General features: G+C 31.0%; 1 protein-coding gene across 6 annotated transcripts in view; it reads right to left on the bottom strand.

Annotated features, from left to right (window-relative positions):
• LOC132627377 (UDP-rhamnose/UDP-galactose transporter 6-like) overlaps nt 1-25248 on the bottom strand; it is a 36397-nt gene extending 11149 nt beyond the window's left edge. For 2 of the 6 annotated variants that reach the window (XM_060342692.1, XM_060342694.1), the window contains exons 1-2: nt 22179-22317; nt 21595-21756 (exon numbers count right to left, since the gene is read on the bottom strand). Coding sequence is in view for 4 of the 6 variants with exons in the window: in XM_060342700.1 (XP_060198683.1) it covers nt 21595-21772; nt 22179-22375; nt 22461-22645; nt 23730-23859 (690 nt within the window). In the remaining 2 variants the exon portion in view is untranslated. Of the gene's footprint in view, nt 1-21594; nt 21773-22174; nt 22376-22460; nt 22646-23729; nt 23970-25004 lie in introns of those variants that run through there. The other 4 variants (XM_060342700.1, XM_060342699.1, XM_060342697.1 and 1 more) reach the window with 4 other exon arrangements.

Genomic DNA, 25248 nt, shown 5'->3' with positions numbered 1-25248 from the left:
TTCGTGTTTGCTACGAATACAAAGTCGGCAAAAATTTATTAATACTTTTTAAAAGAGAAGACTTGTTTAAAAGAAAACTATTTTCCTCTCTTTGAGATAAAATAATAGCAATATTTAAGCATCAGTTGATACTTTCAATTTTAATCCAATTAATTTAAAGGTGTAAAATACTTATTATTTTTTATCAAATTTTGATTTAGATAATTCAAATTCAAATTATTAAATTAATTTTACATGCTTAAAACGAAACAAAGTAGAAATTAATTTTTTATTTAAACGAAGAAATGCTATTTTTTAATTTTTGGTAAATATTCTTGGTTTAGCTCATTTTACTTGTCATGTTGTCTTTTGCATAGTTTTTTAAGGAAACGTGAATTAGAATTATAATTTGACTAATTTACCTTATTCATTATTTGATCTCCATTTGATATTAATCTCTTTTCACATTTATTAGAGTAAGAATAAAAATGAAAAAGTAATTAAATTCTATCTTATTTTAAAATATAAATATTTTAAGTATATTTATTTTAGTAAACGTAACAAATAAATGACATCGCTGAATAGCAAATACAACAGTTCAATATCTAGATTAGATTTCAGGCTAATATTAAAAAAAAAAAAAAAAATTGTATGGTTTGGCTACTTAACGTTTTGAAGAAAAGCAATAATATGGGGTCTAAGTTTTTTATTGTACAATAATTTCATTTACTCCCACTAATGGGTTGATACGCATATGGTAATGAATCTATCATTATTGACTTAATGGGATACTTTAGAAATTACACTAATATTGTTTGATTTTTTAATATGGGGTGCACTTTTTTTTTTTTTTGACATTATTTATTTTTTAATATGGGGTCCACTTTTTTTTTTTTTTTGATATTATAGTAAATACAACAATTAAATATCTAAATTAGATCTCAGGCTAATATAAGAAAAGAAAGGAAATTGTATGTATTTGCCTACTTAACCTTTTGAAGAAAAGTAATAATATGGGGTCCATATTTTTTGCTGTGCAATAAATTCATTTACTCCCACTAATAGGTTAATACGCATGTGACAATGAATCCACTATTATTGACTTGATGGGATACTTTGGGAATTACATGAATATTGTTTGATTTTTTAATATATGGGGTGCACAGTTTTTTTTTTTTTTTGACATTGCTTGTTTTTTTAATATGAGGTCCACTTTTTTTTTCATGAGTTTGGAGAGGGTGGGGTTCACTTTTTTTTTCATGAGTTTGGCGTTTTTTACCCCTTTTTTTAATATTGCTTGGCGTTTTTAGTATGGGGTCCACCTTTTTTTTTTTAAGAGTGACTGACGACGAAGCATGGGTAAACCGATGTTTCTATATAGTAGAAAAATAGAAATATAATAAAATATTTATATCTACTTTTTAAAAGAGTTGGTAATATAAAGTATAAAATGTCATTTTTTGCCCTTAAATAAAAAAGTGGGTGGACCACAAAGGATTTTTTTGCCCTTAAATAAAAAAGTAGGACCAAAGGACGGACGACGATCTTGCTTATAAACCGGCTCTTCTATATAGTAGTAAAGTAATACACACACACACACCACACACACACACACAGATATATATATATATATATATATATATATATATATATATATATATATATATATATTATGTTCAAAACACGATTAATATAATATTGTAGTTTGCGTTTCGTATCCAAAACTTTATTATATTAGTGTTTGCTACGAATACAAAGTTGGCAAAAATTTATTAATACTTTTCAAAAGAGAAGACTTATTTAAAAGGAAACTATTTTCCTCTCTTTGAGATAAAACAATAGCAATATTTAGGCATCAGTTGATACTTTGAATTTTAATTCGATTAATTTAAAGGTGTAAAATATTCTATTGTTAATGTATGTAGATTGGGCCTAAACAATACCTATTATTTTTTATCAAATTTTGATTTAGATAATTCTAATTCAAATTATTATATTAATTTTACATGTTTAAAATGAAATAAAGTAGAAATTTGATTTTGTATTTAAATGAAGAACTACTATTTTTAAATTTTTGGTAAATATTTTTTATTTAACTCATTTTACTTGTCATGTTGTCTTTTGCACGGTTTTTTAAGGAAATGTCAATTAGAATTATAATTTCACTAATTTACCTTATTAATTATTTGATCTCCATTTAATATTATTTTTTATTTTATGACATTAATATCTTTTCACATTTATTAGAGTACGGAAAAAAATGAAAAAGTAATTAAATTCTATCTTATTTTAAAATATAAGTATTTTAAGTATATTGCTGTACAATAATTTCATTTGCTCCCACGAATGGGTTGATACACATGTGGCAATGAATCCATCATTATTGATTTAATGAGATACTTTGAAAATTACATGAATATTGTTTGATTTTTTAATATGGAATGCACTTTTTTTTGCACATTGTTTGATTTTTTAATATGGGATTCACTTTTTTTTTTATATTGCTTGATTTTGTTAATATGGGGTCCACTTTTTTTTTCGTGAGTTTGGAGATGGTGGGTTCCACTTTTTTTTTTTTTTTTTTTTTTTAATATATGTTGGTGTTTAGTATGGGGCCCACAGTTTTTATTTTTTAATTAGAGAACGGACGACGAAGCATGAGTCCAAACCCATGCTTCTATATAGTTAAAATATATATAAAGGTTTTAATGATTTTACAAAATAGATTATGCTAGGGGTATATTAGGACCAAATTATTATATTTCTCCAGCACTCAGACAAAATTCTAAAAAAACCCCTCAATACAATATCCAGAAAGATACAGACAGAATAATCTTTTGTGATCATTGCTCATGAACGAGATTTTGATACAAGAGAATGCAAGATTTGTAGAACAGGGAAAAATACTAGGACACAGACTCCAGGCCATAAAGTTTGAATCAGCCCAATCACAAACGCAGAGTTGTTTTCAACAAACCAAGAAGGATGATAATTCACAACAGCAGAGTTTTCCATCTCAAGATAAAATGGATGAGAAGGGTGTGCATTCCCCAATAAATGCAATAAAATCCACTGTATCAGATAAAGGTACAGCTAGTCCGGTTCAAATGGTAGCCGGTAAAGACCCATCAAATCCGTTGATGGCTATCACTTTGCCAAAAAGTGAAGATGAAGGTTCATCAACCCAAACTAGACGATGACTACCCAGAACATTTGTACAAGGAGAAGTATTAAGAAGGAAAATATTTCTAAGAAGAAAAAAATGAAAAGATTGAAGAAATAGTCAAACAGGCATTAGAGAAATTCTTTCAAGAAAAAGAAAATCAAGACAAACATATAATGAAAAATCACAGTCCAGTGATATCTCTAGGACATAATTCAGACGAAGACGAGGATTTACAAATTGCTAATATTTCTAAGATGCTCAAGACCCAAACGATGATTCAAAGTTTCGACTCAGTGGCCTTACACAATCTTGACACGTGAAGAAAAGTAGCAGATACAAATCATGATAGCCAAGAAGAAAAATACAAAGCAGACAATTATGGAAATAGTAGCGAAGAAAGTGACAAAGACTATAAAGTAACTTTATTAAAAAAAACTACAGGACTAGCAAGGACAATAATGCAAAAAAGGAAGGCATGTTCTAAAAACTTCATGTGACGATGGTGCCCAAAGTATACCGGACTGAAGTCAGAAAGATTCTTCAAACATAATGAAATCAGAAGTTGAAGTCCGCAAGGGTCTATAAATAAAGCCCTCTCATGAAGAAAGAAAAGATCATCAAGAAGAAATCAATAGAAATAAAAAACCATATTCCCTTCCTTTTCATCACTGATGTCAAAAACTACCTTCCAAATTCCCAACTTTGTAATATAAACCCCTTTGTAAAAAAGAAGAAGTTTTAAGAATAAGTATCCGAGTCTAAGAAGTCTTTTTGGGGTTTTCCTAAAAGGGAAACCTCCCTCCATCCTTTCGTCATGTAAGTCTTTATATTTCAACCTATGTTTTTGTACTACTCCCCCATTTAGGTATATTATTAAGTTTTCCTTTATTTGCAAATTCATGCTTTTATGAGTTTTTCTTTACTTGTAAATTCATGTTTCTATCTTTAAAATGGATTCATTACTCTTAGTATATGGTGAGTCTCTTAACTTCTTAATAACATCGATGGATTAACCTGTAAATTTCTAGGCATTGAGGCCTTGAAAGTGTCCAAATTATAAAGGAACAAAATGTTGATCATGTCCGGGGTGTGGTTAAAGAAGTAGTTATTAAGAACAAAAGTTAAGAGAAAGAGATGAACAGAGTAAGGAAAAATTTTTTATATATATATATATATATATATATATATATATATATAATTTTAAGGGAGAAAACATAGAAACTTAGTAATGTAAAGATTAATGCATGATAAATGGTATTTAAGGAGTGAGGGAGTACTGAGTAGGATTGCTAAACATTATGATTAACACAAAAATTATTTAAATTTTTTCTCATTGTCATATTATTGGAATCATAGCCTAAAGATCATTGGACCATACTTTTTATGAAACAACATAGTTACCAAATATATAAGTTTTCATTATCTTATTGCACATCTTACCTTAGAAAAAATCAAAAGTACTAGAAATCTCATAGCAACACTTGTAGAATATTTAAATAATTTAGAGTCAAACCATCAGTTAGAACTAGAGACTGATATAGAAGCTCTAGACATTAAAAACTATCTTATTTGGGAGATAAATGGTTCAACAGACGAGATAAAGCGAAAAGAATATTATATAAAACTCATAAAGCAAAAAGTCAAATATATTCCATTAGGATAATACATGCCAACAAAAGATTCCTATCAAAAAGTAAATGACGAAAAAAATAGATTATATCCTGAATATATTAGACTAAATAACACTAAAAACAAACCACAAAGGCTAAAAGAACTGATAAATACAATATCAAGACTAGAATATAGACTATTAGGATACATAAAATCTAGAAAATTCTCAAAGAAACATATAACAACTCGTTTTAAATCATACTAAAGTAAACATCTATTTATGAAACAACACTCAGTCACTAAACAAATAGCTATTAACTATTGGTATTTAAAATAGAGATACAAAAAGAAGAGAATTAAAGAAAATAAAAAAAAGCTCTAAAAGCAATTTTAGAAGTAATTACACAAGAGTCATTATCAATAGTCTTACAAAGTAATATAAACAAAAATACAATATCTGTCATAAATTGGGAATTGAAAGGAATAAAGGACGATATAGAAAGAATCAAACATAGAATAAAATTTAAAAGAGAAAATAAAGTGTGGATATCATTAGGATAGTATATAATTCAGGCACAATTGATAAATTAAAAAAATCTAGAATATTTAGACTTAAGAATATATCCAGAAAAGAAATATAAGAATATTCAAAGAAAATACAGTTATAAAGTGTAACTTTAGTAGTGGAGAACATATATTACACAGTGAAGATAAACTGTACAACAATTTAATAGATTTAATAATAAATTTTAGTGAAAAATCTCAAGAAAATACTAAGAACATAATATGGAACATTAAATTTCACGATACCATATCAATCTATAACCTAACATTTGAACATATTAAAAGCAAAGATAATAATTTAGCGGACTAGTTAAGTAGGTTAAAAATTACTGTCAACTAATAGAGGGCAATTCGTAGGAATGCCCCTCATTCGGGGTGGTCTTTAATTTTTGCCCCTCAAATTGCTGGTCTTTAATTTTTTCCCTTCGCATAGAAACCCTAAGGTTCTGGGTTCGAACCCTGACTCCGGCATAAAAATAATTTCGCAAGGCAAGGCTTAGGGAAAGTTATGCCGGATCTGGCATAAGCGCCTTAAGGCAGAACTAAAGTTATGCCGGATCCGGCATAACTTTTATGCCTTAAGGCAAGGCAGACTTTTAGTTATGCCGGAGACTGCATAAATTATTTTAAGACATAACTAAAGTTATGATGGATCCGACATAACTTTTATGCCTTAAGGCAATTTATAAGGCAGACTTTTAATTATGCCGGAAACAGCATAAGTTGTCTTAAGGCAACATAGGTTACCTTATAAGGCAAACTTTTAGTTATGCCTTAAGGCAACATATGCTGAATCCGGTATAACTTTAGTTATGTCTTAAGACAACTTATGTCGCAAAAGGCAGACTTTTCTCAAAGTCTTGCCTTGTGAAATTATTTTTATTTTTATGCCTGAGCGGGGTTCGAACCTAGAACCTCAATATTTTCGGCCACCTTTTCAAGCGAAGGGCAAAACTTAAAGACCACCAATTTGAGGGGAAAAATTTAAAGACCACCCCAAAAGAAGGGAAATCCATGCAAAAAAATGACTAATAGACATGTCCTATATTTACAGCATAAGACCAACAACCCCCAAGCCTGCAGACAAGGGAAAAGGTGTCCAAGCGTCACCGTCAGACATATATACTCAGACAATGTTAGGTAATCTTTGATTCAGACCATAAGCCTCATTAGATGAAACTACTATAGAAAGAATATGGTTTGGTAAACATAATTTAATATTTTTCCTGCCTTCAAATATGTATGTATAATAGATAGACAACAAAGATGTTTGGTAGATAATTTATGGATAGCATACAATAAAAAAAGACACTAAATACTTTATAGCAGCCTTAAATGCGCTATGTCAATACTTTACAGACAAAAGTCAAGAAAAAAGATTTAAATATTGCGTGTACTCGGTAAGACAAATGGCATTTTTCAAACTTGGGTAGAAGTTATAGATTCAATAAAAGAAGTTCTAGAAAAACCTCTTTTTAAATGTTTAATGATTTTACAGAAGCATTAAATTATGCTAGGGGAATATTACGACCAAATTATTATATTTCTCCAGCACTCACACAAAACCCGAAAAAAAAACCCTCAATACAACATCCAAAAAGATATAGACAAAATAATCTTTGTGATCATTACTCATCAATGACCGAGGCGTTCAAAAGGCTAAATCAGAAGAACGAGATTTTGATATAGAGAAGGCAACACTTGTAGAACAGGTAAAAATATTAGAACACAGACTCCAGGCCGTAAAGTTTGAATCAGCTGAAGCAAAGACGCAGAGTTGTTTTCAACAAACCCAAAAGGATGATAATTCACAACAACAAAATTTTCCATCTCAAGATAAAATAAATGAGAAGGGTGTGCATTCCCCAATGAATGCAATGAAATCCACTGTATCGGATAAAGGTACAGCTAGTCCGGTTCAAATGGTAGCAGGTAAAGACTAATCAAATCCGTTGATCGCTATCACTTTGCCAAAAAGTGAAGATGAAGGTTCATCAACCTAGACTAGACGAGGACTACCAAGAACATTTGTACAAGGAGAAGTATTAAGAAGGAAAAGTATAATTTCTAAGAAGCGCGTGTGTATATATATATATATATATATATATATATATATATATATATATATATATATATATATATATTTCTGATTTTTCTTACCCTGTTCATCTCTTTCTCTTAAGCTTTGTTCTTAATAACTACTACTTCAACCACCCCTCGGACATAGCCAACATTTTGTCCCTTTATAATTTAGACACTTTCAAGACCTCAATACCTAGGAAATTACAGGTTAATCCATCGATGCTATTAATATGTTAAGAGACTCATCATATACTAAGAGTAATGAATCCATTTGAAAGATAGAAACATGAATTTACAAGTAAAGGAAAATTCATAAAAACATGAACTTGCAAATAAAGGAAAACTTAATAATATACATAAATGTTCTTAATACTTCTCAAGGAAAATATACTTTTCCCTCTTAATATTTCTCTTTGTACAAATGCTCTGGGTAGTCGTCGTCTAGTCTGGGTTAATGAACCTTCATCTTTACGTTTTGGAAAATTGACAGCCATCAACGGATTTGATTAGTCTTTACCAGCTACCGTTTGAACTGGACAAGCTGTACCTTTATCCGATACAGTGGATTTCATTGCATTCATTGGGGAATGTACACCCTTCTCATCAATTTTATCTTGAGATAAAAAAAAACTCTTTGTTATGAAGTACCATCCTTCTGAGTTTGTTGAAAACAACTATGCGTCTGTGATTGGGCTAATTCAAACATTATGGCCTGGAGTCTGTGTTCTAATATTTTACCTGTTGTACAAGTTTTGCCTTCTCTTGTATCAAAATCTCGTTCGTCTGATTTAGCCTTTTGAACGCCTCAGTCATTGATAAGTAATGATCACAAAAGATTATTTTTTCTGTCTCTTTCTAGATGTGGTATTGAGGAGTTTTTTCCGGATTCTATCTGAGTGCTGGAGAAATATAATAATTTCGTCCTAATATACCCCTAGCATAATCTAATGCTTCTGTAAAATCATTAAAACGCTTAAAAAGAGGTTTTTCTGGATCTTTTATTGAATCTATAACTTAACCAAATTTGAAAAATGTCATTTGTCTTACCGTGTATTACCACGCAATATTTAAATCTTTTTTCTTGACTTTTATCTGTAAAGTATTGACATAGCGCATTTAAGGCTGCTATAAAGTATTTAATGTCTTTTTTATTGTATGCTATCCATAAATTATTTACCAAACATCTTTATTATCTATCTATTATACATTCTGCTAAGACTCTAAATGACATATTTGAGGCGGGAAAATATTAAATTATGTTTCCAAATCATATTCTGTCTATAGTAGTTTCATCTAATGAGGCTTGTGGTCTGAATCGAAGATTACCTATCATTGTCTGAGTATATGTGTCTGACAGTAAGGCTTGGACACCTCTTCCCTTGTCTGCAGGCTTGGGGGTCGTTGGTCTCATGCTATAAATATAGAACATGTCTATTAGTTGACAGTAATTTTTAACCTACTTAACTGGTCCGCTAAATTATTATCTTTGCCTTTAATATGTTGAAATGTTAGGTTACAGATTGATATAGTATCAATGAAATTTAATCATCTCCTTTTACTACTATTCTTTTCATTTATTTTTTGGTGAAACTTAACTATGTCATTGCAATCAGTTCTAATTAATATTTCAAGTTTGTTTAAAATATACAGTCTGAAACTATTTAATCTGTAGATTACAACTAATATTTTTGCGTCTATACTGCTCATATTTCCTTTTTCTTTATACTTACCACTTTGGTAAGCATTTATTTTTTCTTCACTTTTATTACTATATATATTGGGTTTAGCTTTTAAAACTGCTCCTTATCCTTCGAAACTTCCATCTGTTTCTATAATTAAATAGTTTTTTTCTAATGACATTTAAATCAGGAATATTTTTTATTTTTTCTTTAATTTTTTGAATGAATTTAATATCTTCTGTATTGAAATGTTTTTGTCCTGTAGAACCTGTCGTAGAATATAAAGGTCCTGCCATTTTGCCTAAGTCTTTTATAAAATTTCTTGTATAATTTACTATTCCTAAAAGCTATTGTAATTCATTAATATTATCTAGTTTGTCCGGCATTTCTAAAGCTTTTTTTAGCTATATGAGGTTGTATTTAATTTTTCCATCCCCTAAGACTACTCCTAAGAAACTTTTATAATTTTTACATAATTTCATCTTTATTTTTATTGATTATTATTCCATTATCTACAAATAATCTAAAAACCGTCTGTAAATGTCCTAGATGTTCTTTAATATCTCTACTAAATGCTAATATATCGTTTACATATACTAAAACAAATATTTTATATTCTCCGAATATACTATCAATATTTCTTTGGAAAATAGGTGGAGCTGTCTTTAATCCAAATGGCATCACTAACCATTCAATATGTCCTTCAAGGCAAGTAAACGCCGTCCATTCTAAACTTTCTTCATGCATTTTTACCTACCAATATCCTGATTTACAATCAAATTTGCTAAATATTTTTTTTCCTTGCATTCTATTTATCAATTCCGTTTTATCAAGTAGTTTATATCCGTCTGTTTTAGTATTATCATTAAGTCTTTTACAATTTATTACTATTCTAGATTTTCCTCTTATTATTTCGCTAAGATTTCTTACCATAAAAGTTGTTGACCTATATTTAGAGGTAGATCTCCTTATTATCCCCAAATTCATTAATTCTTTAATCCATAAATCTTGATTTGTGGATTCTATTGAGGCTGTTTTTATTATGTATTCTAGGTTTATTATGTCTAATTTGCATACAATCTTATTATTTTCCCAATGTTTTAGAGGTTTTTCTCCTATTATTTCTATTTCATCCAGTATTTTTATTATGTTGTCTAAATCTCTTTGATTTTTTATTATTCCTACTTTTTCTATTCCCGTTTTAAAATTATATAATTCTGTTTCTACATCTATCAGAGTATAATCTTTTTCTAATATAACTCTGTCCTCATTGTCTTCTAAGAACAAATTTTTGGATTCTACTTTTGTTTTACAGCATGTATTGTTATCTTTACAATCCTTACAACACTTATCTTATTTCTTCTGCAGGTTTTTATGGTTTGCAGTCTGGATCTCTATATTTCTTGTTTTGGTCTCAATTTTTGTTGTTTGTACCAGTGTATGAGTAATGTTTATAAAGAAAATTATCCCATCTCTAGTGAGCAAACAACTGTCATTATTATGTAACATGAAACTTAATCCTAATACAAAATCTACATTTATATTTAAGTCTCTTACCCATATTTTATCTTTCTTGAAGCTAGGCTTATAGAATCTTGAGCATGTATTTATAAAGCTAATTTGTGATCTATCCACATAATGTCTATATATATTGTGTTCCGTCCATTTGCATTTGCTGCAACTGGTTTTCTAAAGTTTTAATTAAATTTGGTGGAACTATCCTTCTATTTATTATACACTTTTTATATCCTGAAGCTACTAATGCCAGTGTTTCGATTTCATAGTCCTCTATTTTAATTTTTGCAAGTATTTTTATTGTACTTAATATTTTATCTTCATTACATACTAATGCATCGTAGTCTTCTATACTCATTAATTCTTCTTCTTCATTTTGTATTGGTTCAGTTTTATTTCCTTCATGTTCCTCTATTTTTGGTTTTTCTCTTTCTAATTTTTGTATTCTTCTTTCTAACTCATTCATCCTTGTCTCTAATGTCATTACTCTCAAATTGATTGTAGGGTTACCTATCTCTTTATCTTCTCTATTTACTTTTGTTTGAATTGTTTTTCTATACACATAATACATCCTTCTAAATAACATATTTTGCACTTAGCTCTTTTATCTTTACTAGGGTACCATTTACATATAAAACACTAGTTGCTATCTAATCCCTTATTTCTTTCAAATTCATAACTACACTCTTCAGATATATTTACTAATGTACTTGCTTGTATTTCTTCTAAATCCAAATCTTCTAATCCTATCTCATTTACTAATTCTTCTTCGTCTGAATCTGGTGAATCTATTTGGGCTTTTTCTATTAGCGTTTCTTGAAAATCTTCTATTAACTGTGAATTTCTTGTTTTTATTATTGATTCTTTTTTTACAAGTATTTGCTAGATGTTCTATACTTCCACAAGTAAAACATTCTAATTATTTTTATAATTTCTCTCTGTTCTATATTTTCTAACATGTCTATTTCTGTTCAAATAAGGCTTTCTAGCTGATAATTTTCTAAGATAATATTTCTTTCTATTATAACCTTTATTATATTGCGGTTTATACTTTCTATATTTTTTATTTTTATAATTATTTTTATCATAGCTTTGAGCTATGAATACTATATTTTTGCAAAACTCCTTTTATTTTGTTTTAATTGTTTCTGTATCTGTATATGTGTACATTTTTCTTATAGTATTTCCATTATGTGTTGTATTTTATGTCCTATAGACCATTTTGCATTTGGATTTTGTATTACTCCTCTTTGTACCATCTATCTTTTATTCCTCTACCTAGAGCTCCTGGTAATATGTTAAATAACTTGTTTCCCTATTCTTGATCAAAGCATTTCCGCTAATACTGCAATAATAAAAATAGTCATTCAGAAATTTCTTGATATGAAACCAACTACTTATACTTAATTGTTATAGTTTTATTAATGCATTTCTTTGTAATATGATTAGTCCACTATTTGGGTCTTCTCCTGTTATTAAACTATGTATTTTATTTGTAAAATTATAAGGGTTCGGTCCCATAGCTACTAAAGATTGAAATTCTTGTGAGAATTCAGACTTGTAAGCTTCCATAATCCTTTTGTTGATTCTCCTAAGAAAGTTTCCATATACTTATACATAGTTTCTGCGTTTGTATCTCGATATGTTTTTATATAGTCTGCTACTACTATTCCTTTCCAAAGGTCTATCACTGAGTTCCACATTTGTGGATCATGAGCTGCTATATTTAGTATTTTGCCATCATTGCCTCCTTCTCGTAATCTAATGGGTTCTTCTATTGGTATCCTTTTTTCTGCCGATTTTATATTTTCTGTTATTATTTCTTGACATATTCTATATATTCTTCTTCTAGGTATATTTGCCGTACTAGTATCTACCGTATTTTGCTGGGTCGTTCTCTGAAATGGGCTAGAACTAGTAGACTCTATTAATTCCTTTTGGCTTATTATTGAATCTAGTTCTATTTCTTCATCACTATCTTGGATTTCTTCTGGGATTTTATCAAGACTTTCTAATTTCTTTTGTGAAATACTCTCTGCTCTGTATCCCCAATTGTCTGTTCTTAGTTCACATTTTTTAAAATGCTCTTCTGTCTCTCTTAACGTTAATCTTCCTAATTTACATATTTTACACTTGAATGTCGTATTTTTATATTTGTTTTAATGGTTTCTCTTGCTTTTTCTAAGGCTATATCTACTTTAAAGTCTTCTTGTGTTATTTCAATGTTCATAAATTTAGTATTATCTAATGTACTTTCTGTTTCATCGTCTAGTTCTCTCTGAGTAGTGTAATTATAATCTGTGAATCTTATTGAAGGTTCTCCCTTAGAATTAATATACATTAAATGAGATTCTGATTTTAGTATCTTTTTCTTATTGAAATCTTCCAATTCCATTCTAGTCCCGCATATTCTTCACGGTTTATTTTTATTAATTTTATTCCTCTATTTCCCATTAATTATACTACACCATCTACTTTGATTTTAAATTTAGTGTTACTACTAGTTGCCATTTTTCCTATGAATCTTACACACATTAATAAATTATTTCCATTAGTCATTTCTTCATATCTTTTAGTCTGTATTCCTATTTTAATATTTTTTCCAAATTCTGTTAAATTTATCATAAAGTCTGGACTTATATAAAATATTCCACCATTATATGTCATATCTACTTTTGTTAGCCCTGCTATAGATTTCTTTAAATCTGACCATCTATCATCATAGATTACAACCAATACTTTGGTTCCTAAGTTCTTTCTAGTGAGTCCTTTTAATCCTACTACTATTAATCTCATATGCATTAAACTCTTTTTAGAATTTTTTATGTCTTACTGATTCAGGATTAATTAAATTTATTGTTGTAACATTACTTCCCATGGCTGATAACTGTTCTTTCTCTGTAATATAATTGTGCAGTACTTGAGAAATGTCCTACATCATATAATGTCTTTGGGTTAAGTAATCTTAGTTGATTTTGCTGAAAAATCTGTATATCTTTGTCTATGTCTATTACTTCGTCTAATTGTTGATTTTCTTCTTGTCTTTTTCTGGTTAAAATTCATGCTATTATATTAGTACCTATTCTATTGTCTGAAAAACTTACTCTAGGTCTTTCTTCGCTTATTGTTCTTGACCTACGAGGAAAAAAGGTCCACCTTTGAGGTTTCCTAACTAGTTTAAGCCTTTCTTTTTGAGGTGTTATTTCTACCCTTTTAAATTGTTCTATCAAATCTTCTACTTGTTTATTTTTTGGACTTTCTATATTAGTTTTTACTTCTTTATCTTTAATAATTTCCTCTAACTTTCTATTAATTTCTAGGAGTAATACAATTATAGTGTTATTTTGTTTTATTATTATTTGATCTAATTTACGTTGAGGAACATAATCTGTAAATCCTTCTGGATTAGGCTGAAATTTAGTTGTTACTTTTAAAACTTTGAGCCGGTTTGAATTAGCTGTAAAAAAGTGGTTTTTAAACATAAGTGCTTAAAGTACTTTTTAAGTGCTGGAAGTTATTTTATAACTAAACAGCTACGTGTTTGGATAAAAGTGTTTAACGGGTTTTTAGAAGTAAGGGTAGTATTGGAATTAACAGAAAATATAAGAGATAAAAGGGTAAAGTTGTTGGTCAAACCAAAATGGCTTTTAAACCAAAAAAAAAAAAATGAGATTGAGCAACTTCTTGATTTTGGCTTATTTTAAGCACTTTTTAACTTAATTAAAGTTATTTTCTATTTTACCAAACACCCAAATAAGTTAAAAATAGCTTATAAGCCAATCCAAATGGGCTCTTTATCACATACTGGATCTAGATCGTTCATGAAATAGAGATTTCTTTTAATGTTTCTACTGTCTCCTTTAATTCGCTAATATCACTGGTCAATACTTCTACTTGTTCTGTTATCTTTGCTACTAATTGAGTTGTCTTTATTTTTTCTAATTCTTTAGGTTTCTCTGTAATAGTTCTAATTAATTTTTCTATTTCGTTCTTTGTAGGTAGTTTTTCTAGATTAGATTTACTATTTAAAAACTGAATTTTTCTATCTATTTCTAGTTCTTGTGACTTTAGAAAGTCAAAATTTTGTTCTAATTTTTCCAAATATTTTCTTTGCTTTTTTGCGAAGATTCTATTATGTCTAATGTTCTTATTATATTCTTAGTATTTTCCTGAGATATTTCTGTAACACCCCGTAAACTTGAACTAGGTGTGCATATGTAAAAATCTAGTGTTAAGATGATATTTTATCTATATGAATCCATTCTTGATGAATTCGGGTGGAAGATTGTCGTTTTGAAGTCAAACCAACTAGTGAAGTTCTTAGGGCTCTTAAATTCGCCTAAGTTTTGGTAGGTCTGTCTTCTGGGCGATTTTCATGAAACTGTGTTGCGAATTTGGAAAATATTCCTTGATGAAAGTTGTAGATCTTTGAAATAGCTTTCCAACGGTAGGTCTCCCAACCCAAACAAAGTTGCGTACAAAAATTTATGCCCGTTTTACTGAAGTCTATCTTCGCTGGAAATTTGGCATGTGTTACGGTGAGACGTTACGGACCGTAACACGTGCTACAGGTCATAACATGGAACCGTAACGTCTCAAAAATCACCAGAACTCTCTGGAAATTTCCACTAAAGAACGGTCCGTAACACGGACGGTCCGTCCTTCGGAGGCGTCCTTTGGCCCGTTTTCACTAGAAAAGTATAAATAAGACACTTGTTTTGTTATTCCTCCACTTTCTAAAAAACCCTAAGGACGAAAATCATTCCTCCAAGTCTCCAAATCAAAGGTAAGAACATCCCTAACATTACTAATTCATTCTAACATTAAACCCATGATTCTTGCGACCAAAACCTAGGGTTTGCAATATAATTCTTCCCAAAGTGATTCAAGCTAGGGTTTGGGTGTTCTTCATTAAAAAAGTGAATTTTTAAACCTTGTTTAACAAACTAAGGTATGTATGTCTCTCTTTTAAAAACCTTATTATGGATATATGTCTTTTTCTCGAAAGTTCTTTATTGAATTAAAAGTGTGAACTTCTCATACAAAACCCTAATGTATGGCTCTTTTAAAGTCCTTTTTTTTTAATATAAAGGTAATTTGTATGTCTCTTTTAAAAATCCTTTTTGACTATGAAGGTGATTTGTATGTCTATATTCCAAAAATCATCTTTTCAATTATGTCTACTCGTGAAGTACGCTTATATTGTGAAAGCATGAATTGTATTTGAGAATCCTTCCTTGATTGTTTGTATAAGTTATAACTCTTGTTTGGTGGAATTTATTCTGGAATTAAAGATGATTTCTTTTAGACAAGGTCATGCGTGTGTAGGGTCAAGCCCACATCGAACCTTATACGAACTATACTACTTTGTGAAACTCGTTTTTGCCATTATTGGATGATTGAACTTATTTTTCTAAAGGTTGGACCTTAAACTTGTTTTGTTGTTGACTGGATTTTGTTGAACTTAAAAATTGAATAAGAGACTTGAATAAGACTCTAAATCGGTTATAACTTGAAATGCCTCTATTTTGAGATGATGACTTGAGAAGTGAGATTCGGCTCTTAGCCATGATTGATAATTTGGTAATATGACATGATTTGTATTTTGTTTGTGTTTGTGCCTGTATGGGCAAGTTGTGCTAGTCCAGAGGAAGATTAGCCGTTATGGATCCTAACGTATCGATACGAGTATTGTTGTGTCAGTCCAGAGGACGATTGACCTCCGTTGCTTCCTAACGCAGAGTATCTATTGCTATGCTAGTCCAGAGGACGATTAGCCTCTGTATCTTCCTAGACCGGAGTATCTATTGTTGTGCTAGTACAAAGGACGATTAGCCTCCGTTGCTTCCTAGCCCGGAGTATCTATTGTTGTGCTAGTCTAGAGGACGAATAGCCTCCGTGGTTTCCTAACCCGGAGTATCGATTGATTGATTAGTTTGCCTATGAGTGACTTGTTTCGTATCTTGTTGCCTGTGAATGGCTTGTGGTGATATTGAATTCGTAAGTGAAATGTTTGGCATGGTAAATGGTAAAGAGTTAAGTTAATATGTCTTTCGTTGTTGGATTCTTTCATGACTCTTTAATGTTGCTGACTTACGTTATTCCTGGGTTTGAATTGTGATTTTCATTAATATCATTTTATTAATTTTATTCATCATATCTTGTTTGTAACTATTGCCCCTTAGACACTCACTGAGTACGAAGTACTCAGGCATATCATTGTCGTTTTTTATGGTATGTTAGGCAACGGAGAAGAGCAGGTTCTTACCACTTCAGGCGCTTAGGAAGGACTTACTGTTGCTGCTGATTTGGTGAGCCCACACGTTCATTCGTGGGACACCCTATTTCTTTGTTTGTTCATTATTAGTTTTTCGAGCTGCGTCCCAATGAGTCAAACTATTATTCCTATATCTTAAAAGCTCCATAGTATACGTTCTTGTGGGTAGTTGTTGAGTTATTGATTAACTCTCGGGCACGTTATTACGTTTGACTAAGTATTGGATGAATAAAGACTTCCGCTGATTTAATTCATATATTCATGATTTGTTATACTTATTTTATAAACTGTTGGAGGCGAATATTGAACCTGGCTGGTTCAAGTGTCATTATTGCACGGTTTAGGTTCTTCCGATGTTGTTCATGACGTCGGATGCCGGTCACGTCTAGGGTGGGTTTTGGGGCGTGACAATTTCACTAAAATTTATTATTAAAGTGTTGTGCTGTTTATCTTTACTATGTAGTATATGTTCTCCCCTACTAAAGTTACACTTTATAACTGTATTTTCTTTTAATATTTTATATTTCTTTTCTGGATATATTCTTAAGTCTAAATATTCTATACTTTTTAATTTATCAATTATGCCTGATTTATATACTATCCTAATGATATCCCCACTTTATTTTTCTCTTTTAAATTTTATTCTATGTTCTATTCTTTCTATATCGTCCTTTATTCCTTTCAATTCCCAATTTATGGCAGATATTGTATCTTCGTATATATTACTTTGTAAAACTCTATTGATAATGATTCTTGTGTAATTATTTCTAAAATTGCTTTTAGAGCTTTTTCTATTTTCTTTAATTCTCTTCTTCTTTCTACATCTCTATTTAAATACTAATAATTAATAGCTATTTGTTTAGTCACTGAGTGTTTTTCATAAATAGATGTTTACTTTAGTATGGTTTAAAACGAGTTGTTATCTGTTTATTTGAGAATTTTCTAGATTTTATGTATCCTAATAGTATATATTCTAGTCTTGATATTGTATTTATCAGTTCTTCTAGCCTTTGTGGATTGTTTTTAGTGTTATTTAGTCTAACATATTCTGGATATAACCTATTTATTTCGTCTGTTACTTTTGATAGGAATTTTTTGCTGGCATGTAGTATCCTAATGGAATATATTTGACTTTTTCTTTATGAGTTTTATATAATCTTCTCCTCTCTTTATCTCGTCTGTTGAACCTTGTATCTCTCAAACAAGATAGTTTTTAAAGTCTAGAGCTTCTATATTAGTCGCTAGTTCTAACTGATGGTATGTCTCTAAATTATTTAAATATTCTACAAGTATTGCTCTGAGAATTCTAGTACTTTTGATTATTTTTTCTAAGGTAAGATGTGCAATAAGATAATGAAAACTTATATATTTGATAAAACTATGTTGTTTCATAAAAAGTGTGTTCCAAAGATCTTTAGGCTCTTATACCAATAATATGACAATGAGAAAAAATTTAAATAATTTTTGTATTAATCAGGATGTTTAGCAATCCTACTCAGTATTTCCTCACTCCTTAAATACCCTTTATCATGCATAATATTTACATTACTAAGTTTTTATGTTTTCTCCCTTAAAATTATATATATATATATATATATATATATATATATATATATATATATATATATATATAATTTTTTATTTTTTAGTTTTATTTTATATATATAGGGTTTTGCTAACCTATAACGTGAAATTTATAAGATAGCAATGTACCCATTTTTTTATCACAAAAATACCTTGTCACCTCATTAAAATATGGACTTTTAGGGGTGTTTTGGTCTTTCATCCAAATCCTCCAATTTCACTCCATGTGATTCTCCTTCTTCTCCCTTTGCTCCTCTTCTCCACTTCTTCCTCGTTCATGGGAATTTAGATCTCTTCATCTCGAATGCTTTAAACTAGAACAACCCAAAAATATAATGTCTTCCTGGTAGTCAAATTGTGTGGAATATAGAAGAAATAGTTAGCGGGTGGAAATTGAGATTTGAGATTACGTGTTCAATTCGAGATAAAGAGATTTAAATCTTCTAAATTCCCGTGTCTTAAAGTTAAGCTTTTCACTTGCACTTTCTTAACAAGGAGCAATTACAAAAATTCCCAAACCCAGTTTAGTTTTGAATCTGATCAGAATTTGTCTCACGTTATAATCGATTTCGATCAAAATTTGGCTAGAATATTCTTCAATCGAATCAGTTGATTCAATTTTATCAGTTCGAACTGTTTTTCCCTTGATTTTACATGAACAAGAAAGAAGGGGAAGAAGAGGAGAATTATCAGCAAAAACAAATGGAGAAATGACACGAAGGGAAGGATTTGGGTGAAAGACCAAAACTCCCCTAAAAGTCCATATTCTAATGAGTGCATTGCTATCCTACAACCTTCATGTTGTTAGCAAAACCCATTGATACTATATCAGGTGTGCGTAGATATATAGTATACACAACTCAAAGTTACGATAAGGCCAATTATAAAAAGAAAAAATATAGTAGGTATTGACCACAATACAATAGAAGTTATAATAAAAAGAAATATTATCTTAGAAAATCATCAGCAAGAAAGCCTTATTTAGATAGAAATAGACATGTTAGAAAATATAGGACAGAGAGAAATTATAAAAATAGATATCTAAGTTTCTGTTTTATCTCCCTTTTTTTTTTTTTTTTTTTTTTTTTTTTTAATGTGGACTCAGTCCAGTCAGGATTCTTGTTATTGTGTTCATCTCTTTCTCTTAACCTTTGTTCTTAATAACCCTCTTCTTTGACCCCACCCCGGACATGGCCAACATTTCGTCTTGTATAATCTTTGGACATTTTAAAGGCCTACACCTGGGACAATATATATAATTTAAATAAAATACTAAATTGATACTATATCAATGAAATATTTTTAAAAAATTATAGGACAGTTGGAGGTGATGATAGCTAGCAATGGTGGTTGTGGCTTGGATGTCGATTGAGTATTGTGTTGGGTGATAGTGGTGGTTTTGGGTAGGAGCTAGTGGTGATGGTGACTGACAGTAGTGATTAACGGTGATGGTTGACACTGGTAGTTAGTAGTGAAAATTAATAATTGTGGTGGACTATAGTGATAGCTAATGGTGGTGGTGAATCATGACGGTGACATATAGTGGTGGATGAGGTTGTGGCGAATGTCATTAGCGATGATCGTAAATGGTGACAGCTGACTTACGTGGTTGGCGATGGTGATGGTTATGGCTGATGATGGTGGTGGGAGTTGCTAATTGTGGGCGGCGCCGGCTGTAACGGTGAAAATTGATGGAGTAGTGATGAACTGCAAGTGATCTTTGTAGAAACCTTTGAATAGACATCTTAATGATATTAAAGACTTTGTTATAGATCTTAAGCATTCAGATCTATTTCCGACCCATTAAGTGGCTGTAAAATTATAAAATGAATGCACTTAATGACTAAGATTGAGACCTAAAAACAAACAAGACTTAATGACTGAGTTCTGAATGAATAATGATTAAGGTCAAGGTCTTCATAAGTGCAAACAAATGAGGTTTTAATCTTAATAATTTAGATCTCAGTCATTAAGTTTGTTTGTTTTTTAAGTCTGAATCTTAATCATTAAGTGTTTTTTTTTATGTTTCAACCACTTAATGGGTCTGAATAGATATGAATGATTAAGATTTGTAACAAAGTCTTAATATCATTAAGATGTCTATTAAAAGATTTCTACGAAAATGGTTGTTCACCAATTCCATCTATTCACCACTACCTCCATCGCCCACCATTAACAACTATCGTCATTGATGCCCACCATTATCAACTACGTACCACCACCCACCACCATTACCACAACAACCACCAATCACCACAGATAGTCACCATCGGCAGTCACCACGTTACATATCACCAACAACTGCATTATTCACCACCACCATTAGCTATCACTATCATTCACCATAACTATCAACCGCCACCACCAACTACCACCGTCAACCTCTACTGCCAACCACCATCACCACTAGCTACTACCCATACCCCACCATTAGCCAAAATCATCACAATCGACATCCACAACCACCGCCGCTAGCTATTAACCACCATATAATTTTTTAAAAATATTTTGATATATAGTATTTAGATTAACTTAGTATTTTATTGAAATTTATATTTACCCCCTCTGTCCCAAAAAGAATGATACAGTTCTATATTTAAAAATACTTTAACTTAAAACTTTCTTTTTACCCTTAATGAAATGACTTACAGCTACACAAATATCTATGGCTTGTTTTAGATCAAAAGTTTCAAAAGTCTTCCGTTCTTTCTTAAACTTTGTGCCTAGTCAAACTATACCACATAAATTGGGACGGAGGGAGTATTAATTTCTAAATAAAGACAAATTTTATACATTCATGTGTTTAAAAAATAAACAGTTTTAATTAATTAGTATTCAAATCTTAATCCAACATCTTAATATTCAGATGTGTATTCTGATTCAGACATCTAAATCTTAATGCACATCTTTATATTCAGACGTCTTAATCTTAATGAAAACAAATGAGGCCCTAAATCATTATTCATCAAACTTTATAGGTGTATAATCTTATATCCATGTATAGTCTATAGATATAATAAATGACTAAGAACTTATCAAGCTTTCCAACACATTATTGGCTAAAAGAAAGAAACAACCAATTTTCACTGACAACTTTCAAGAACCACTAACTTGGTAAGAGATAATAGAGTACCAACCAAAGATGGGAGATTGTAGCTAAACTGGTCGATCCTCTTGTTCGTCAACCAATAATCCAAAAAGGGGCCTAATAACAGCAGAGTTGCAGCCTGGGCTGGTGCAGTATGTCCCAGCAGATTGAAAGAAGTTAGGGAGTATTTCCTTTGAAGGTAATGAACATACTGCACACAAAGAAAACTATAGTCTTAATGATTACCTTATAAGAGACAGATGTTGAGTAATATAAAGAAGGATTTTTTACATTTTTGGCCCATCGGCCTAAATTAATTACGGGCGCTAGCCAAAATATACAAAACATATACTTTGATTATGTATATTTATGTATACAATATGTATATTACATGTATGTTTATACTTAAATATACAAAACCTATACACTTGTTGGCTATTGTGTAAATTAGATCATCGAAAGGCATTGGACTGTAATTATCTCTATAAAGAACAAAGCTACTTAGTAGAAAGTTGCTCGCGCTTGCTCGTACAGAAGTGAGAATGGTGCATTTATTCGCTGAATGTATACAGACGATTCAATCAAGCTTCTCAATATGGCATATAAATTTCATTGCGAAGGCAACTTACGTACTGTTGCAGAGCAGTGCTCCAAACAGCTATAAAGGCAGCAATGAACCCTTTGGCATTAACACTCACATCAGTAACTGTGCAGACAGCAACACCTAAGAGAACCACAGCAATGCTGAGCTTTGTGTTCCTTGAATAACGAATCTTGTCGAAAAAGACTTCAAGTAAGCAGGACACAGGGATCATAGTCAATTTTGCAATCTGATAGTCACAAAGGAGGTTAATATCTGAAGTAATCAATTGAATAATAATAAGTGCAACATCAAGCTGGTGAGCATAGAATTACCTGGTAGAATCCCACTGAATTCCACATTAAACTGACATTCATCCCAACAATAGAAAAATTTGCAAACAGTATAAATTTTAGAAGATCTGCAAGGGGTAGATGAGAAGCTTGGATGTACCCGAGCCACTTTAGTACAACCGCCATCAAAGTAGTTGTGGCGAAATGCAACCCAGTTAATGTAGTCGCTGCAAGGATAGTTTATAATCAAAGGTTAGAACAACCACATACCAAAACTACAGATAAGAAAAAGGAAAATAACAGAAACAGCAAAAACAGTTTAGAGCTTTTTACATGTGCGTTATGTAGCAACTAGCAACTTCCTTTTCAGATTTGTGTTAGGGTCTCTTCTCTCTCATATATAAACTCAACTTAATCTAGCCTTTTCCCCTCTTGGCAGTCTGTACCTTCCTCTTTATTATTATTATTATATTTTTTTTTTTGTGTGTGACTGAGGTGGTTTGGGGAGGGGGGGGGGGGGGGGGGTGCGTGGGGGACAATTTGCTGTAAAGAAGCAATTCAAAAATCTGGATGAAGCTTGGATAGATTCTTCCGAGGCCATCAGGCTCAATCAGTCTGTACCGTTTCTATATCCTTGTGGGTGCAAAAGAACAATTTTTTTGTGGGTGAAAAAACAAAAGTAAAAAAGAGCATCTTTGTTTGCACCAAAAATGAACAAAAAATAGAAGTGTACAGACTGATGAAGAGGAGAGATCTTTTTAATGAGACAATACACACCTTACTTGTCTTTTTTAATCTTGACCTTTCAAAAGAAAAAAGATGTAGTTGCCACTTTGCGCAATTTCTGAGTTCTATAGTTTCCTTCCCCTAACCGTTCATTTTTGCTGATCAAGGAATCACGATATTACCAACATCCAAATAATTATATTTTCGTGTTTGCTTCCCTCTTAATACTAAGGCTTGTAGAATCCATTGTTTTCCCGGAAATGCTATTGTTTCATTCGGGTTAATGCGCTGATTCTCATGATTATACAGTTGCAACAAGAAAATAAATAAATAACTATGAGTAATCATAAAAGTGAAAGTCTAGGTGTCAACAACTAAAAATTGCTGATGATAAGGACGGATAGCTGTGCATTCCAAATGGCATCTGCCATAAATCTCTGAAGGTCAGAGTTGTTTATACATGATATATTCCGTCGTATCAGATTCTTCTGTCAAAAAATGAAAACACAAGATAGATGTGTATTTAACTTTAACACGATGAGAATGCTACCCGACAAAGTAACAAAATTCCATAGAGAAACTTACCAAAGCTAAAGCCGTAGTTGGCCATTAAGGCCTTGTTGACAATAATAATTCCAACTGAAGTAACCACATTGAACATCCACGCAGCTGCATCAACTGCAGCCTTCTTTTCAGCCTTGCTTGCAGGAGCCATCTCCCTTTTTTTATTTCTATACTATGAGGAACAAGTTTTTATCCCCCGAGCAGCATAAAGGGGCGTTTACGCTCCCACATCAAAACTTGGACTTTTTTTGGCTTTTCCACCTAAAATACATAGAAATGACATTAAAAATCAGAATAAATCAGGCAAACATAAGAATTTCAAACTCTGGCCAAAATATGCAGGTAGGAAGAGAAGTTCTTGATACCAATTTAGTGCTGGACGGTCTAATTTTAATTTTTAAAGGAGCAAGTATTCAATAAAACCCCAACACAAAGACTACTTTCCACAAATCAAGATTCACTTTTTAGCAGTCCAAAAGCAGTATCAACTACTCACTCCGTCCCATTTTAAATGTCGTTTTACCTCAAAAAATTGTCCCAAGATAATTGTCACTTTAGGAATTAAAAACGGAAGTTGAAAATTATTTCCAACTACACCCTTAACATTAAAGAAGCATAATCAGTCTACCATACCATATTATACATGAGTAACTTAGTAAACTATACCTTATGCTTATTGTTTTCTTAATAAGCATGAAAAAAAAAGCTAAAGCAACCATTAAAACGGGACTACCACTAGTAGTAAAATTCCAAACTTGCTATTTTAACTCAAAATCTTCATCCATATAATATACGAAATTAGCACTTAAGTCACAAAGTTAGTTAGTTAGTTAGGAAAAGGCCACATCATCAGTCGGTTATAAAGTTAGTTAGGAAGGTTAGCTGTCAATTAGTGGCAACAGTTATGCATCTTTACTGAATTGCAGTGCATATATACATTGTAATCATTTCTACAAAGATCATCTATTGAAATATACACTCAGATTCCTACAATTCTCCTAACACCATACCATAGTGAAAATCCAACACTTTTCACTAGTAGTTCACTAGATCACAGTGCAGACAACAAGAGAATTACCCTCAAATTAAACCAACTACACCATTTATTCTCAGATCTAAATAAAAGCACCCCCACATTCAGATCACAATCAATCAATCAATATTGTGACAAATCAAACAAATTATACTAATGGAATCAACCGACCAAGAAGATTATTTCCAATAACAAACGTACTCCAATTGTTGTAATCATGAAAAAAAAAAAAAAAAAGACCATTAGGATAATTGACAACGTACCAGTTGACAAGTAACGAGTAAAGGAACAATCTTGTGTGTCCTTCTTTGCAGTAAAAAAGAATCAAGAATTGCTATATGGATTGTATGGGAGAGTACGTAGATATATGTGAAAATGGAAGAATAAAATATGTGTTGGGTTTTGTTCAAGAAGACGAAAGTAAGATTTTTCTATTCTGGACTCTTTGATTATTTTATTCTTTTTCGGCGAATCTTTGGATTTCTTAAGGTAAATTTTATGTTGTGA

The sequence above is a fragment of the Lycium barbarum genome, chromosome 2 (genome assembly GCF_019175385.1).
Source record: "Lycium barbarum isolate Lr01 chromosome 2, ASM1917538v2, whole genome shotgun sequence".
Lineage (NCBI taxonomy): Eukaryota > Viridiplantae > Streptophyta > Magnoliopsida > Solanales > Solanaceae > Lycium > Lycium barbarum.
This window is presented reverse-complemented; position numbering and strand designations above follow the sequence as displayed.